General features: G+C 32.2%; 1 protein-coding gene across 1 annotated transcript; it reads right to left on the reverse strand.

Moving 5' to 3' along the window:
- Positions 1–11,318: 11,318 nt before the first annotated feature.
- On the reverse strand, positions 11,319–13,170 carry LOC133694304 (cytochrome P450 94A1-like). Its single transcript, XM_062115793.1, has one exon. The coding sequence runs from the start codon at positions 12,986–12,988 to the stop codon at positions 11,465–11,467; it is 1,524 nt and encodes a 507-aa protein (XP_061971777.1). The 5' UTR covers positions 12,989–13,170; the 3' UTR covers positions 11,319–11,464.
- Between the last annotated feature and the right edge of the window lie 6,433 nt (positions 13,171–19,603).

Here is a 19,603-nt window from a genome sequence, read left to right on the forward strand (position 1 = left end):
TGAACATGAAGTCGTCAAGTCTTGGTTCTTTAGTTCCATCACAACTCCAAATTGCTTGCTTGCCCTCTTCGATAGTTACCTCTTGATCTAGTTGTTGAGCTTGTTGTGTGGAGATCTTGGTGAACCCAAGTAATCCCATTTTAGCTCTTTCAGTAGTGTCATTAGTTATTAGACTTGAGAAGTAAGAAGTTGTCGCTTGCTTAATGTCTACTGAAAAGGTATGTAGTTTATTATTATATCTAGGAGTAATCATTTTCGGTTCGGTTTGATTTTTATATAAAAAAAAAGTAACCAAATTGAAAAAAAAAATTTAAAAACCAAAACCGGTTCAAACCAACCGGTTTCAGTTCGATTTGGTTCGTTTTTTAGGACAAAAACTGATTCAAACTGGTTTGGCTTGGTTTTTCAGTTTTTTCAGTTTAGCTCGGTTTTTTCCGGTTTTTTCAGTTTTGAGTTCGATTCGGTTTGATTTTTTCGGTTTCAGACTTATAAAATTGAAATTGAACCGAACCGGTCAATTTTTTCAAAATTTTAATCGATTTTTTTCACAGTTCGGTTTTCTCGGTTATTTTTTTCCCGGTTTTCTCAGTTTAGTCGATTTTTTAGTTTTTTTGCTCACCTCTAATTATATCTGATTTGATTAATAAAGTTTCTGCCTCTTCGAGTATTAGATGTTATGTGGAAGAACTTTGTGTTCTGATGCCAAGCATGCACCAGGTCTGTCATGATTTTTGACGCCAGATTGATTCCACACACTTGCTTTCGTCTCACTACTTGGATCGTAATGTTTGCAGCTAAGAAAGTTCATCATTGCTAAGTTCCTCCGTTGTATTCTCAATGGTCTGGATTTCATGCTGAAGCTGTAGCAGTTTTGAGTCTTGATTGCCAAACTCTTGTATGTTCCAAATTCTGAGTTTTGTAGCCATAAATGCCAGCTTTTTAACTAATTGAAATCTCCCATCAAACTTAATACCGCATTTCTTCCAGATACCCTCAAGTTTCTCCATAAATAGAGGTTGGGATACCCAACAGTTTAAAAAACGAAATGGTTTCCATCCCAACGTTTGGCGCATTGCTGTCCTAAGATCATTGGACAGTGGTCAGACAAGCCTCGTAGCAAACGACTGAGAAGAAGGCCTGAGAATTTTAAATGGCAGTCTGGAGTGGCGAAGGCTATCTCAAGTCTACTCATTGAGGTGCCATGAATCGTGTGTATCGGTGGCCACTGGGGGAATACTCCAAAAGGTTACAGCTTGAGATGAAACATTTGAAATCTGCAGACCCAATTGCATTCAAAAACCCACTTTCCTTTCATATTGATTCAAAGTTTCATTGAAATCCCCAACAATGAACATAGGTGTTGCAAATGCAGCTTGTAAGATAAGGAGATCATCCCACAGTTCACGCCTCTCATGTACTGTGGTTCCGGCATAGACTCCTATTACTGAACAATTAAATTGCTTCCCCACGTGTAGACCAAAAAGTGCTACCCATTGCCCACCATATTCGATTGACTGAACCATGAACTTACTGTCATCCCACATAGCTACAATTCCTCCAGACTTATTAAATGAATTTACTGCAGACCATTTTACTGATAAATTATTCCATAGCATACGAATAAAACCATCACAACACATTGCTCTCTTAGTTTCTAGCAGGAAGCACACCTCAATATCATTTTTCCGAATAATATTTCTAACTGATACTCTCTTAGAAGACATACCCAATCCACAACTATTCCAGAATAAAATCTTCATGAAGAAAGAAGTTAATACCTATCTAGAGTCGTCCGTGAAATTGGAACTACTGGGCATCATTCCATTAATCGTCCAGCTCTCTATCCGCCTGGTCTCTAATGGAAGCTGCCAACTGCAAGTCCTCAATATTCCCAAATCCCAGTTCCTGCCCAGCTTCCAACAGTCCCTGCACCTCTGTCTCAACGACAGATTCTGATGAGGCTGCCCACGAACTTGTTAAAAAGCTGAGATTCCCTTGCCTGATTCCAGAGTCCATTGAGCTTTCTGATTCCACCTCACATACGTCTTCACTCTGCTGCAGACTTCCAATTGAAGTCCATGTGCTTCCTGCGTCCGAGGACCATTGGATGCGACATAGTAGGGATGATTGATTTGCATCCAGCTGCTGGCATATTCTGAATCTGCGATTGCGTGGCTTGTGAAAGACGGGGCCTAAATGAAGTACTGAACAGTTGTCAGTTGGTGTCGTGATGGGCCACCATTCTTTGCCCTTAATTTGGGCTAATAGATGATGGGCTTGAGACAGATGGGCTTGGAACTGCACTCCGATTAACTAACAATCCACCCTCTGAAGGGATAGCGGTAGTTGAAATGCTTCAGGAAACAGGGCTTCAGGAGGTGCGCTAACAGAAATAGAATTTAAATCCCAACTGTCCTTGAAGCTAGCAAACAAGCCCGCATTCTGAGCCTGGTGAACTCTCATTCCATCAACGTCTCTTTCCAAACCTACTGCTTGAGGAACTCCATCTTCGTTAATGTCTGTGTCAGCAGCATCGATGCTTTCATAACTGTCTGACGTGGACTCTGTTTCATCATCTTCTTCATCCAGCATGGGACTGAAAGTCCTAATGCTGTACTCAATGGCTTCAAACACCGGAAAATGCAGAGGATCGAGTTCCTTAACCTGAATCTTGTAGTCAGAGCCCCTTATCTGTATAGTTACTGATTCCGTAATGAACCTGTTGCGCCTTGTACCAATTAAGATGTTAATGTACCCCTGACTGCTGTAGCGATAACTGATCTTATCGAAACTAATAACCCTACCATATGATGACAGGACTTTGGTAATAGCAGAAGCATTCCAACAAATAATTGGAAGATCAGTGATCTCAACCCAGGCAAATCGATCAACAGGACCATCTGAAATAATGCTTGGCCTTAATTCGTCAAAGTAGATACGCCACGTTGATATATCCTTTTCAATGCCTCCATCTTTGCGTCATAGGATGCAAATGATATAAGAGCCTGTGTGGAACCCATAAAACGAAACCTATTGAACCGCACTGCATTGGCTGGCAATGAATCCCGTATCTGCTGATAAATAACGCCTTCGCTTATTACACCCACCAAGCAATTTGAAGCCTCACCCTTTCCTCCTCCGAAGGACCATGAGTAACTACAGGCATATGCACAATAGAATTACTCTCACTGCAGATTTCCTGATTGGCTGCGGACAAATCTTTGCGATGACCTGTGCGAACCACCACGGCATAACTTCTGGAGTCGCGCTCTGTAACAGTAACTGGAGCATGTTGGGCTGGAGATTTCCTGCTAGTAATCTGATGTGTTGTCCTTGCTGTTGTAGACTGATATCGCCTGATATTGACCCGTGGCTTATATGTTCCAAACCATATGTTGTTGAGTTGCTTAACAAGCATTGATGTTGTAGACTGCGATTGTATCGTGACGAAACCAAATCTCCATCGCCTCCTATTTTGTTTTTAGAGGGCTAGAAACGGGGCAGTTACCTTTCCATGCTTATTAAAAGTCTCCCGCAGAGAGTGATAGTCTAACCAAGATGGATATCTCTCAAAAGAAAGCTGAACCACAGGGTGGCTTGTCACAGATGTGTTGGGGATATGGTTTACTGGGAGACGAGTTTTGATGGGAATTGGATTCAAGGACGGCTGGCGCACACAGTGGAATTGCTCACTATGTATAAGGTCATGGGTGCATGTGCAATCGTGAGAGTTGAGACTGTCTGTTGGAGGCCATTTGGAGGTGCAGGATGATCGGTGGAAGGGTGGATGGAGTTAAACTCATGTGATAGATGTGATTACTCTATTTTACGATCAAATATTGAATAAAATTAGAATATATGTACATAATATATTGAGTATATTTCATAAGTACTTGGTGTATGCGAGAGTATTAGTAATCATCCTGGTCATTTGGCAGAGGAATATGGAAAAAAATTTAAAAAAAAATATAGAAGTTGTAAGAATCCTGAAAAACTCAAAGTTCTAACAAATCAAAACATAAGATTCTTAAGTGCAAAGATTTGAAACCATATATGATTCCTTAATTAGTACAAAAGTTAAGATTTCTTTTGCAGTTCACCCGAAAACCTATGAACACCCATGATCACATAAATACTTTAATGATAATATATAGATAAAGAAAAGTAGATAAGATGCTATCCCAATATATATTGCACACTTTATCAGCTGCAATGGGATAGCATCATAGCCTCTACTTAGAAAATTGAAAAATGCCGACAAGAGTTTTCTGCTGGCGTTTAAGAAAAACATCGTCAGTATTTTAATTGTCAACGAAAATCTATCGAGGATTATTGTTCCGTCGGTATTTTATAATGGTATTGGGATTGCTTACGGATTATTCACGTCAAAACATCAAATATTATCATCTTTTTTTATCAGAAGTCCCTTAAAAATTAATTTCTGATAGACTTCTTAGTTGTTTATTCGTCGATATCAACCCATTAAGCAGTCATGAATGGTCATAAAATATGAATATCAGAGATATAAACTATCCATTATTATCTTAATTAAACACATTTATTTAAGAGTTTTAAATTTAAAAAAAACTATCACATTTAATTAATGCCATCATCTTTGAAGTTATTGCTCTTGAAGTGTCTGTTCCTATTAAAAATAAGAAGGAAGAAAAGTTGAAGGATCTTTTAACTTTTCTGATGAGCAGGGATCGATTTTGATTTGCAAATTCTTTCTCGAACTTATTTATATCCATAGCCAAATTAATGTTCTCGAACTAGCTCCTTGAATTTGGAAAAGACCGGTGTTTTTGCGCATGCCGTAAATAAACTAATAGAAAACATTGAGAAAATGTCTTCACCTTTTCTTCATTTTTTTTTTCCTGCTGAACAACTATATTTTCCTTCGGCGCAATATTGTCCGCCACGATCCCTCGATCTTAACTTCTAAGGTGAAAATGATGTTTTTGTTAGCTATTTTCTCAACAAAAAAAAGAAGACTTCGACCTCTCATGGACAATTCACAGTTTTTTCCTTTTTTAATAATTTTTAAATATAACAAGAAATCTGGATTCTCACCCTTCAAATAAATGTGTAAACAACTTTTAAAAATTGCTGATTAAAATAGAAATAAACAGATTTAGATCCGCATCCTTCAACTTGACTCAACTATTAATAATAATATAAAAACAAACAAATCAGAGACTCATATGATAATTATTTTTTTATTTAAGATGAATTATTTAAAAAAAAACCAACACTTTACCACTTATGTTGACATGATATTTTTGTAAATTGTTTTTTTCTTAATGATTAAAACACATAAGCTATCTTTTCTACAATTGTATTTGTACCATTTACAGGGATGTTAACACAAATGCGTGAGCTAGATTGTGAATGATGGTGCATGGATCAACAGTCAGCACCACGGGTTAGGTGGGCTATAATTATTGTGCTTTTTAAAAATTTTAAATTATTTTATTTAATATTATTATTTAATATTCTTAAATTGTTTTATGTATTGATATTAAAAATAAATTTTATTATTTTATTAACAAATATATATATATACAGGGGCGGAAGGAAGAGGGGGCAAGCAGGGGCCCGGGCCCCCTTAAATGTTCCGCCCCTGTAATATATATATAAATCACACTTAATTACATAATTACAGTAATAATATATATATATATTATTAGGTAATTAAGTGTGGATGAAGTTTTTTATTCTACAAAGATGAGTTTTTTTTACTGTAATTAAGTGTAATTTTTCAATTTGATTTTTTTTAAAATTAATTTACATAGCCCTAATATAAATCCTGTAAATATATAATCATTACTTTGCGCAATAAATTCTGCAGCCGGTCAAAAATAAAAATAAAAATATAAATCATAAATAAAAATTTTCAACGGAAAGATTGAAGCAAAGCCATTAATTAATTTATTTTTCATCAAACAAAAAAAAGTAATTTAAATTTAAAATCTATTTTTATTTTATTTTGAGATGTTTGTTAATAATTTGATGAGGTTTTTTTATATAATTCTACCATTTTTGCTTCATTTTTTTCTTAGATCTGCTAATTTTACCAATTGTTTTTTGAATTCTTATTATAGTATTTTTTTAATTAATTAGATATATTTTATTAGTTTGTTTTGATTATACTTTGATTTTTTTATGTTTTGTTTTTAACAGAATCACCAAAATTATCAATTTTTTCTCACGATATATGTTTTGATTTTAGGTTGTACCATGAACAAAATAAGAAGAATTTGATTTTTTTTCAAAAAAAATATTGATAACTCGCAGCCTAGTGAACCAACTCCAATGTGTAATGTTAAAGTTATGATTGAGCAACTCCAATGCGCCTCAGTTTACAAAGAACCCGTGTTGATTAGTGAAAATAGTTCTTTATTATTTTTTACTTTATTTCAAAGTTTATTGAACAAAAATAATGATTCGTTTTAGCTAATGTTTCTTATATACTTTATATGTTTATATTTGATAGATATAAAGACCAACAACATTAAATTGATGAATATATTATGAAGATGAAATTAACTTCGTTGCTTTGACTCAATTTGGTATTTTTTCGAACCTTTTATCTTATACAAAGATCATTATATGTTTATAGTAAGTTATTTAAATAAAACTAAATTATACAGATTTTTTTATAACTCATGTATAATAAAATAAAATAAATATTATATTTTATTATATTAATTATGGCTCCTCCTAATAAATAATTCTAGCTCCGCCCCTATATATATATATATATATATATATATATATATATATTTGTCAATAAAATAATAATAATAATATTAAACGATTTAAGAATATTAAATAATAATATTAAATAATATATATATAAGACTCGTTATTCAAAGAATGGAAGACACTTTTGCAACCCAAAAAAAAACAGAAAAGGGAAAAAAAACCATTTTATTGACGATTAAATAGCAGGATTACGTACACATGCATGCATGGTACGTACAATCTTGAAGATAAACCTTACACGTACATCCGTACACTTTAACATATATTAAGTAATAACTATAGAGAAGCCACCAAAATATTCCAGCTTCCAGTAGACCAACAGCTATCGCTCTTGCTCATCAACGAATCGATGGAATATCTTTCACAATTCCATTTTTATCAACCCAGACTCGGACCCTGTCGCAACGGATTTCCTGGCTCACCATCATTCCTTCCTCCACAATCGAAACACGAACCTTGGGATTCTCGCTCTCGATGATTTTTGCTGCCACTTCGCCGTTTATTCCCACTAGCTCCGGCCACGAGCTCTTTCCAGTATCTAAGGTTAACAATAAATATAGTTAATTACATGTATCACAGAGGAGGTTAAATTAAAGATACTAAAAAAAACATATGTAAATCTAGTAATTAATGTTGAACCTATTGGATTCAGAGAGTTTCATATTGGTTAGTGTACATAATATACAAGTGTAACTTTGCTGGCAGTGCAGTTCAAATTCAATCAACGCAAGCCTATATCACGCAAAACTGATAAAACAATACCTTAATTATCACGCACAATCATGTTATATATATATATATATATATATATATATATTGGCATAGTTATATGCAAGCATATCAAAATAATCAATCGCTTACCAGAGCAAACATCTGTCATCTTTCCTTTCTCTCTTGTGGGGTGATAGATTAATTAAGGGAAGGGGATGGAACTATATATAGGGGAGGTGAAGGCGTACAGTTTTCTGCTTTGAGAGATTTCAACAGTCGAATTGTTGAATGGTAGCTAATTGCGAGCCACTATGTTTGAACGTCTTTGCTAACGCGTAAGGTGCACTGTTGAATTAACATAATATATCTGCAATATCTGGATTGTGTAAAATCAAAATGTCAACCATATACTTTTCCGAAATAAGCAATCAATCGGAACACTATAATGTGCTGAGTACAATGTTGGAATAAGCAATATCTAAAGATATGGACTCGGTATCTTATATAATTTTATATAAATATACCCTTAATGTATGGACTCAGTATATAAATTCTCAACCCCATTTAAAAATATGATGAAATATTACAGATATGATATTAAAATAATATACATTTGAGATTAAGTGGCTGAAATAGAAACTTTGGGTTTTCTTGTGTACTGCTACATAGAGCATCAAGCTATACCGGATGTATATAAATATAGCTAAAAACTTGATATAGCAGTTGGTCAGAATTTTACACATTAATTCACCATAAATTCCATAATAAATAACATTATTATAGTTAGATTAAGAGATTTAATATAGTGTTAATAAGCAATTATCACATGAAATAAATATTAATTTGGTAATGAATAATACTTTTATTCTTGTCAAAACTTCTCTGAACAAAAACTAAGAAATTGGATCTACAAATAGCCCACAATTAACTCAGAGACAATTCAGAGGGAATATTATTTTTGTCTCTTCAAGCATGGATCTAAAGATAGCCCACAATCGCCATATCAATACCCATAGACTCGGGGACAGTGGCCTTGGGCCCTCGAGGATGGATATCGATCCATCTGGTCATTTTCTTCAACAAATTTGTTAGGTCTTTTTTTCGAAAATTTTACTTTCTGGAAAAGCAATAATTATGTAACGGTTATTTTTTAAAATATTTTTTATTTTAAAATATATTAAAATAATATATTTTTTATTTTTTAAAAATTATTTTTTACATAAACACATCAAAATAATTTAAAAATATATAAAAAAAATTTGAAATAAAAAAAAAAAATAATTTCAATTATTTTCAAAAACGTTTCCAAAATACAAATATAAAGCTTTGATGTAGTGCTTTCATATTAGAAGAGAAAATTATGTAATGTAGTTATTGTTTTGAGTGCATCTTTGCATGATAGGAGCTCCAATATAAAATTATCGTCTCCAACTTCCTATTCTTTATTATTTCTAATGACACTCTCATTAATTTTCTCATTACTTAGCAACTTTGAAGTTGCCTAATTTTCTCCTTGATAGTTGAAAACCTACTCAATATTTATTGTATCGTAATACTTCAACTCGTTGATAAGAATTTACAATTTTCAATTGCCATTGTATTTAATTCCATTTGTCATTGTTGATCTTTTTATATCATTAAAATGAGAAGATATGTGTTTAGTTTTATTATTTGTGATACTATATGTTTTTTAATAGATAGTTTTGCTTGAGTTAATTCTCATGAAGTATATCGATTAAATGCCATTTTAGTTTGTTGCATAAGTAGATAGATACATGACTTCCGCTTAACAAGACTAATTATATTCATGAAATTATTTTGGTTAAAAAAATAAAAAAAAAATAATGATAATTATTTATTGCTTTTGGTCTATGCAAGTTTTAAGCTCAAAAAGCTTTCACTTGAGAAGGTGTGTTAGAGAATAATATAAATCATATCCTGAGACCTCACCTAACAGTTTAAGTTATTGGGTTGAGATGATTATTTGACAGGGTAACGCTAAGAGCTAAGAAATGGGAAGCACTGAGGCTAAAATGGTTATTTTAATCTGGTTCATTGTTATGGAAGAGGTGATATGATTGAACTAGTTGTTAAGAGGATTTATAGCCAATAAAAATATGGAGGGATCAAGCCCAATGATTCTCTAGTCAAGGCTGTTTTGTGGATAGCCCTATTTTGATGTAAAGTTTGGTTTAGCTGCAAGATTATGTAAAATGTACACCATATGTTAATACCAAAATTTCCTTGTTCTTTTCATTTTGCAATTGGTATGACGGTCTTTGTTAGTATGTGTGGTCTCAATTCCATTACTTTCTTTACAAAGAGCTCTGTAATGGCAGAGTGTGAACTGGCTATATAAGCATCGGAAGAACCGTCCAAAAAGATGGGTAGTCTCTGCAATCTGCATTCTCTGTCAAATTCTTTGCTTCTTCTAGCAAACCAGCATGACCTAAAACATACACCATGCAGTTGCGATGCTCCATTCCTGATACCTTAGTCATTGCGGCAAGATATTTCAGCTGCTAGTCAACCAAACCAGCATGAATACAAGCAAAAAGAACCCCAACAATACTAATAAAATCAGGCTTAATCCCTTCTTTAATGGTCTTCTAACCTAATTTTTGAATTTTTTTAAATATATATATATATATATATATATATGAATGAATAAATTGAAGATTGGATTAAGACAACACAAACTTAAAGTTTGAAGACTAATAAGGATTGAATTATAAATTTAGGAGTCAATTTGGTAAAAAAAATGGAAAAATTGAATGTTTGGGGACTTAATTGAACTTGAAATTATTTAATTAATGAAATTAGGGACCCAATTATTAAATGTCAGAAGCTTGGGGTCAAATTAAAAACAATCATTTTAAGTGAAATCGGTGTTGTTTTCAACGCACACTGTTCATCATCTCCTCGTCCCGAAGACCGGATCAATAGGAAACACAGCCAGCAGATCATGGACAACGATGCCCACGATCCCTTACGGAAGATGCCTCATTTCTGAAGGCATGAGCACACGACCTTCTCTGGCTTTATAAAAGCCAGAAAAAGGCCTCACAGGGGGAGAGAACCCAGAACACTGGTGGAACGAAGAGAAAAAAAGAAACAGAGAACAGAGGGGAATGAAGGAGAAGACTAAAAAATACAGGAGGTGAGAAGGATCGAATGATGAGAAACAGAACCAGGGAAGGAAAATGAGCCTAACACAGAGACGAAAACAAGAAAACACAGAGGAGGGTGCTTCCATTCAACCAACAGCACCTAGCACCTTCATCAACATCGTCTTCATCCTGAGCAGAAAAATCATAGAGAAACAGCGGGAAGAAAAGAAGAGAGAAAACCCACAAATAGAACACTACAAGGGGAACAAAAACAGAAGAACAGAAAAAGAAAGAACAAGGAGCAGGAAGGAAGTTGAAGACAAGAGCTTCGCCCAGTGTCGGCCGCTTCGTGCAAAGTCTCTGCAAAAGCAAGTTAGTTTTTGTTTTCCCTATCTTGCCATTTTAATTACCTTATAACTGTAGCAAGCATGCATGAACAAATCATGTAAGCCTGCAGATTGTATCATATAATCTTTATTGACTAATTATGATTTCAAATTACCATAATACCAGTAAATAAAATCTTTTTTTATTAAAAAAATAAAAGGCAAGAATATATTATTTCATTTATATTTTTAAAACCATCCCAATGTCAGGATGCGACAAATGATCTCATCAAATAATTGGAAAGGGCTCCTCTTACAGCGGCACTCGGGATGTTAAATCAATGTTTTCTCTAATAAACCAATTCACCCTCACATTCAACAACAACAAAAATCCACTCGAAATTACGCTTAATTTTTATTTCATTAACACCTACAACTGATTACAGACAAAAGTAAACGAAATAACTAAAATCCATTATAGAAATCCTGCCGATTATTAATTGCAAATTAACAACTAATCATACACAATAGTACTGAAATCAAGATAATTTAATTAGCTCTCTCCTCGAACCTCACAGGAAAACCACCCTGCATTTTGGACGTCAAATAAGAGACAAACACGGGCTCAAAACCCTCCTCTGCAGCAGGAACAACCTTGAACCTCCGTAAAATCCCGGCTACCACCCTTTTCATTTGCAAGAAAGCCATGTCCTTGCCCAAACAAATCCTTGGTCCGGCCTGAAAAACAGGGTAGGAGTATGGGTCCTTCCCTACAAAACTCCACTTCCCATTACTATTAACTCCATCGCCAGCTCCCTGCAGCCATCTCTCTGGCTTGAACTTTTCCCAGTCCGGACCCCACAACATCTCGAGCCTCCCCATTGCATACGGATGGTAAGACACTCTCATTCCCTTCTTGATCACAGTCCCGTCGGGCAAGACATCGTCCTGCATTGCAACCTTGCTATCCCTTGGGACAGGAGGGTACAGCCTCATGCTCTCACATAAAGAAGCATGTGTGTAGACCATGTCCTTGACTTCTTCATAAACTGGACTCTCCGATTTGTCTTTTATTTCTCTGACTATTTCCTTTTCCACTTCTGGGTTTTGAGAGAGTAGCCAGAAATACCATGTTAAGGCAGCGGAAGTGGTGTCTCGGCCTGCTAGTATAAAACTGACGACAATATCAGTGACAAAGTCCTCGTCAGAATGGCCTGAGCTCAAGAAACGTGATAGAAGATCTACGGTTTCGAGGGATGATTTGTTGCTGAGTTCCTGCTTCTTTTCTTTGATGATGTTTCTGGCGAACTCACGTAATTCAGAGGATGCTTCTTTGAGGCGTTTCTCTGATCCAATATTGAAGATCCTCTTAATCTTCCAAAGAAAGGGGAATATCGTAGCGAGCCTGTCACTGGATATCTTGGCAGCTTCATCAAAAGTTTTCGCAAATGTGGCTTCGGGGAGATCAGGCAGCAAGTATGCAGGATCGTATCCGAAAGCGATCTTGCAGATGTTGTCAAAAGCGAATCTTTGAAGTATGTCTTGCAAATCAAGAACTGTATTGTTAGCTGCAGCAGTGGAGAGAATCGGGATTAAGCGTTGAGATACTTCAGTATCGACAACGGTCTCAATGAATTTACGCAATGATTTGGTGTTGAATTCTTGGCTTGAAACTTGTCTTTGAAACTTCCAAGAATCACCATCAATGTTAAAGATACCGTTTCCAAGAAAATCAAAGAGGGTTCGCCGAGCTTTGCTACCTTTCTCATAGTTGTAAAACTGGGTTTTAAGCATGTGTTGGACATTTGCTGGGTTTCCTGTAAGAACACGGCTATGATCCAAGAAACGGCGGATAACAACAGTGGCAGTGGGTGAGTTTTGGATAAGATCTGAAGTCCACTGGATGAATCGATTTCTATTGGCAAAAATGGCTACAGAGGATCCAATTAAGGGGTATGATTTTAGGTTTGGATTAGACTTTGATGATGCTTTGGACTTGGAATTCTTGGTGAGATAGAAGAAGAGTGGGACAAGTAAAAGGGCAAGTGATGCTAAGAGCTCAATAATAGACATGGCTTGGTCTGGTGAATTGCTGGTGGTATTTCTTCTTGGCTGATGGATATCCAGGTAGGGCCGATCGATGTGTGAATTGATAGGTGAACCTTGCGTAGCTATTTATAAGCTCCAAGGACCTGCGAGGAAAGGGGCAAGGCAAGACTTCAATTCCATTTGAAAGAAACACTGTTCTTCTTTTTTGTATGTGCGCGCGATAAGGTACGTGATGATGACTACTATTTCGGCTCCTGAAGTATAAACCATTCTATTTTGAATCAATTTTCGTAACTAAGCGTATCTTTTCTCTTCTTCTTTTTTCTAATTAAAGTGGATATTTAATTTTTAATTGAAACTAATAACTTTTCCATTTTTTAAGTGATTAAAAGTGTTTCTAAAATTAATTTTATGTTTTCAAGAGTTTAACAAAAAGAAAAAAAAACAATGCTCAAACTGTAACTAATGTATCTTATTAGTTATAATTCTATCCCACCAACTTATGCTAAATAATCATTCAACGTAGTAGAAACAAAAGGGATGTGCTGGTAAATAAATTTCTTTTTAAAAAAACTAAAAGCCATCGATAAAACACTATAATCATAGATATATTTTACTGTTTATTAAAATAATAAAATAATATTTTTACCATTAATCAAAAAAATCAAAGAAGCTTATAATTGGGGTTAGATTTTTTTTTCAAGGGATCCATTAATTATTGTAAAACTAATTAGGAATAAATTAGACACAATATCTTTTTTTTATCACAGTAAAATAACTATTTTGCTCTTAAAAGCAAAAAAAAAAAAAAAAGTTAAGCATTCAGTCAGGAGCTCTTTTGTTTTTTCAAAAAACCTTGCACAGTAAAGTTATTGTCATACCCTTAAAAGGAAAAAAAATGAACATGCACAGATGGTCTTCTTTGTTTTTTTTATTTTTTAAACAATTAAATAAAACAATTACACTTGAAATCTAAAAAAACTAAGACTAGTTTTAAGAGGTTTTATTCTTTTCATTATGGTTATTTATTTATTTATTTAGAGGTTGTTTGGTAATTTTAAATAATTTAATATCATTAAAAAAAATGATATTTAAAAAAAAACATCTCGACTAACGGGCTCTGAAGTTAACGACCATATAAGCCTCCAATAGCTATCATATTAGCAACCACAGGGCTCGAACCTGAAATCACAGGAGGAGCAAACCCCTTAATTCCAAACTCTTACCATTAGACCACCTACTAAATGATTAAGATTGATCTAATTTAAAACTTGGATTGTTGGTTGCGTGAGCTAATCTATATATTAATGGGCAGCCCAAACTATGACCTAAAAAAAATAACAAGCTGAAATAAAATTCGATTGAAGCAATACTCAGGATCAACGAATTATCAAGTTAATCTATTAAATTAGATTTGAGTTTTACAAATATGCATATAATGAATTAAAAATGCTTACAAACTCGGCAAGGCGTTCCCCTATGACAAAAATCAGTATTGACAATTTAATTTTGAAGCACACCAACTTCCCTTTCCCTCCCCCTTCCCCTTTTTAATTCCAAGAACGGAAGTTTGTTTGAATTCCTTGTATGAGAAATTTACCATCTCAAAAGCAAATTGACTTTTTTTTTCATGCTAAAAGTTCTTTTATGAACATATTTAATTCCAAGAACGGAGAATATTTGTTTGAATTCCTCCATCCCAGGTAAATAAAGGTTAGCAAATAAACTGAATTATCTAGAATATTTATAAAAATCAATTCAGAATTAACTAAACTAAAAGGTTTTATGGATTTGTTGGATAATTTTAGTTAGAAATTTTTTTAAATAAAAAGATTTAATTTTAGTTTTAAATTTTAAAAATAAAAAAAAAACTTATCTGAACCGAATCAAACCGAACTATTTAATTAGTTTGTTAAAGCTTGTAAAAAATAGTCCAATTAAATGGCCTATTAATTCAAAATGGAACTATTTAATTTTAAAATGTATAAAACCAAACAAAATCAATGGTCTTAGTTCTTTCTCTTAGTACAATCTAGTTAAACATTTTGAAAAAATAAATCAGTTTGGTTGGATTTTTTTATCCAAACCAAACCGTTAGAACATAGAACCAGTAGTACTTATTCCAACCAATTCAAAAGTTGCTATATTTAAGTCATTTGCTTCAATAACTTCTAATTTCTAATATGATATTACTGTTAATTTGTTCAAGTTTCAGCACTCATTTTGAACTGCTGGAATTTTTAACTAACTATTTATATGTGTTTTACTTCAAAAATCTTTCAATCTTAGATGGATCCTTATATTAATTAAGCTTAAACCCCATTAGCATTTATTTATTAATATAATATAGTTTTCCTAGTGGCTAGAGACCATCAGTTTTCCTATGTCATTTATATTTTTCTTGACTTTCTAATATTAATATGGCTGAGTAGGAGTAGGTATTCATTTCGTAATAAATTACATCTGTACTGCGCCTATGTTGTAGGTCTATATTATTTTTTTCTAGTAAAACAATGATCTTTAGATGTTACGAGATGAAATGTCGCGTGTTGTTGCGGGCTTATAAAACAAATGTACTTGATAGTATTATAATTGTGAACCAGCGCTAGATAAGTAATAGAAATTAAAGGTATGATGGAGCAAATATTTCATGATGAAAAAAAAAGTTGTGTTGGTGATCAAAAACTTAGAGACCGAACAAAATGATTTGTAGCAATCTACAGTGTTTTATGAGGAAAGATACAGTGCTTTCACCACATGATTTAGCTTTTCAGTTAATAAAAAGCAAAAAAAATTACAAAGTTAAATTCTCTACCAACTTAATATTAAAAAAAAACCAACAAAAATAATTTTGGAAGGAAAAAAATCCATGAGAAAAAACATTGCAGCAATTGACAATGTTTTGTTAGGAAAACTATAGCGCTTTTCCCAATAAAATAAAATAAAAAACCATTTAAAGAAATATTGTAGCAATCCACAATGTTTTGTGAGAAAAACTACAACGCTTTTCTCATATGATTTAGCTTTATTGTAATTATAATTCTTAACCAACTTAATATTCAAAAAAAAAATCAAAAAAGATAATTTTGGAAAAAATTATAAAAAAATCACACGGGAAAACACTACAACAAATCACAGTGTTTTAAAGAAGAAAAAATTACAGAGCTAAATTCTTAATCAGCTCAATATTAAAAAAAATCGACAGATATATTTTAGAAAAAAAAATAACAAAACAAACACAAAAAAAAAATCATGTTGGAAATACTGTAGTAATTCACGGTGTTTTGTGATGAAAGCTACAATGTTTCCCCACATGATTTAGCCTTATTTGTAATAACTTGTAATTGTAATTCTCAACCAGCTCCATATTAAAAAAAAATCGACAAATATAATTTTGAAAAATAAAAAAATAAAATAGAAAAACTATGTGGAAAAACATCGCAGCAATCCATAGTATTTTAAAGAAAAAAATTACAAAGCAAAAATTTTAACCAGATCAATATTTAAAAAGTAAAATCAACAAAAATAATTTTGGAAAAAACAAAAGAAAAAATAAATGAAAAAAAAAGAAAAAAAAAGAAAAAATAGAAAAGTTGAAAAAAAAATAATTTTGAAAAAAAAGAAAAAAAAACAAGAAAAAAAAAGGAACAAGTTAGTAAAAAAAATAAGTAAAGCACCATGGATTACTGTTGTAATCCACCATGCTTTGTGTGTGGGGGAACAGTGATTCCCCTACACCATTTAGATATTATTGTAATAAACATGTTTAAAAAAAAACTAAATGAATTGAGTTATAGTTTTATTTTAATAAATTACATATGTACTGTGCTGGTCTCTATTAATTTTTTCTAGTAAAACAATGATCTTTAGCCCAATGGTAAGGTTTTCTTTTCCAAAACCACCATGTTTTTAAAAAAAAATTGAATTTTTTTTTAAAAATTTATTATTAAATTGTTTTAATGTGTTGATGTCAAAAATAAATTTTAAAAAATAAAAAAATATATTATTTTATTATATTTTCAAGTAAAAAATACTTTAAAAAATAATTTCTACTATTTTTCCAAACCATCCTTTTAATTTCCTTTTCACATCAAGTTAGAGAATATTCTCCTAATATCAATACGTAAGGGTTCAAAGAAAATGATGAACTATGAACACGAATTAGAGATAGAGTTTGGTTTTGAATTTGTGTTTAATTAAAATAATATATATTTGAGATTAGAAGGAGAAACAGAAATTAGGTCAGAATAATCCATGCAGTTCAAAGATAGGAAATTTTTTCGTGTTTTCTTAAATTATATGATTTATATATCTTTTTATTTCTTAAATTATATGATTTATATGTTTCTACAAAAGAAATCTTCATGTGTATGATTTTTTAATTTTTTAATTTACGTGTTTGTAAATTTCTTCTGTCAAATCTCTTGAACTCTCTTCGCAAATACAGGGCGTCGTAAACGTGTTACCTTAATGCCATGAGCTACCTCCAATAGATTTTATTTCAACAACAATATCTCTTATTTATGGATTTTTTTTGTCTCGAAATTAAAGAAAACTAAAATGTATTAGAGAGTATCTTGACAAAAACAGCAGCAACGATCGAGAACGAGTAGGAAAACGACAATAATATCACCAAAGTTAAATCATTATATATATATATATATACATATATATATATATAAGGCTCATTATCCAGGAGACCAACAGCTATCGCTCTTGCTCATCAACGAATCGATGGAGTATCTTTCACAATTCCATTTTTATCAACCCAGACTCGGACCCTGTCTCAACGGATTTCCTGGCTCACCATCATTCCTTCCTCCACAATCGAAACACGAACCTTGGGATTCTCGCTCTCGATGATTTTTGCTGCCACTTCGCCGTTTATTCCCACTACCTCCGGCCACGAGCTCTTTCCAGTATCTAAGGTTAACAATAAATATAGTTAATTACATGAATCACAGAGGATGGTTAAATTAAAGATACTAAAAAAAACATATGTAAATCTAGTAATTAATGTTGAACCTATCTGATTCAGCGAGTTGCATATTGGTTAGTGTACATAATATACAAGTGTAACTTTGCAGGCAGTGCAGTTCAAATTCAATCAACGCAAGCCTATATCACGCAAAACTGATAGAATAATACCTTAATTATCACAGAGGGATAACAACATGCACAATCATGTTATATATATATATATATATATATATATATATATATATATATATAACATGATTGATATATATATTGGCATAGTTATATGTAAGCATATCAAAATAATCAATCGCCATATCAATACCCATTGACTCGGGGACAGTGGCCTTGGGCCCTCGAGGATGGATATCAATACATCTGGTCATTTTCTTCAACAAATTTGTTAGGTCCCTTGCTCGAAAATTTTTCTTTCTCCTAGACCAACCAATGAAATAGAAATAATTATTTTTTAAAGTAATTTTTTAGAAATATATTAAAATAATATATTTTTTATTTTTTAAAAATTATTTTTAATATTAGCACATTAAAATAATTTAAAAATATTAAAAAAATATTAATTTAAAATAAAAAAAATAAAAAAATTCAATTTTTTAAAAAAACACTTCCAAAATACAACGTTAAACACGCCTGATCTTCTTTTCCGTTAAAAGTTATGTTCCGAGCATATAAAAAAAATTAGGAGATCAATATCAGGAAAGGAAGTTTCTCCAATTCCTCCCTCTCTTAAAATTAGGAGAGAACAAATTAACCGGAATATCTAAAAAAAATTAGAAATTAAAAAAATTAGCTCGACCACACTTGAATCAAATCCTTATTAAAGTCTATTAAAAATAGGGTAATTAAATGCCCATTAATCAAAGCATGACGAAAATAGTACCACTAAAGGTTTAATTAAAAATGAACTTACAGGTATAATCTCAATTAATGAATACCTAATAAATTAATTAAATAATTTTTTTGTTGATGTTGACTTTAGATCGGTAAATTAATAATTTATTAGATAATACATTTTAAGAAACACATATATGTCATTTGATATATAAATTAATAATTTTTTTATACATAAAAAAATATATTGATACATGATTTAGTTACGAGGCCTATGTAAAATATAACTCGAGTGTTATTTATTTTCTCTTGAAATTGATATCTGAGTAGACCTCATCTTTGAGTTTTCTAATTAAAAAGCTTTGATGTAGTGTTTTCATATTGCAAGAGAAAATTATGCAATGTAATTATTGTTTTGAGTGCAACTTTGTATGATAGAAATATTATCATCTCCAACTTCCTATTTTTTATTATTTTTCATGACACTCTCATTAATTTTTTCATTACTTAACAACTTTGAAGTTGCCTAATTTTATCCATTTGTCCTTGATAATTCAAAAAGTACTCAACATTTATTGTATCATAATACTTCAATTCTTTGATAAAAATATATAATTTTCAATCGCCATTGTGTTTAATTCCATTTGTCATTGTTGATTTTTTACATCATTAAAATGAGAAGATATCGTGTTTAGTTTTATTATTTGTGATACTATATGCTTTTTTATAGATATTTTTGCTTGAGTTAATTTTCATAAGTACATGGATTAAATGCCATTTTAGTTTGTTGCAGAACTAGATAGACACATGACT

The sequence above is a fragment of the Populus nigra genome, chromosome 5 (genome assembly GCF_951802175.1).
Source record: "Populus nigra chromosome 5, ddPopNigr1.1, whole genome shotgun sequence".
Lineage (NCBI taxonomy): Eukaryota > Viridiplantae > Streptophyta > Magnoliopsida > Malpighiales > Salicaceae > Populus > Populus nigra.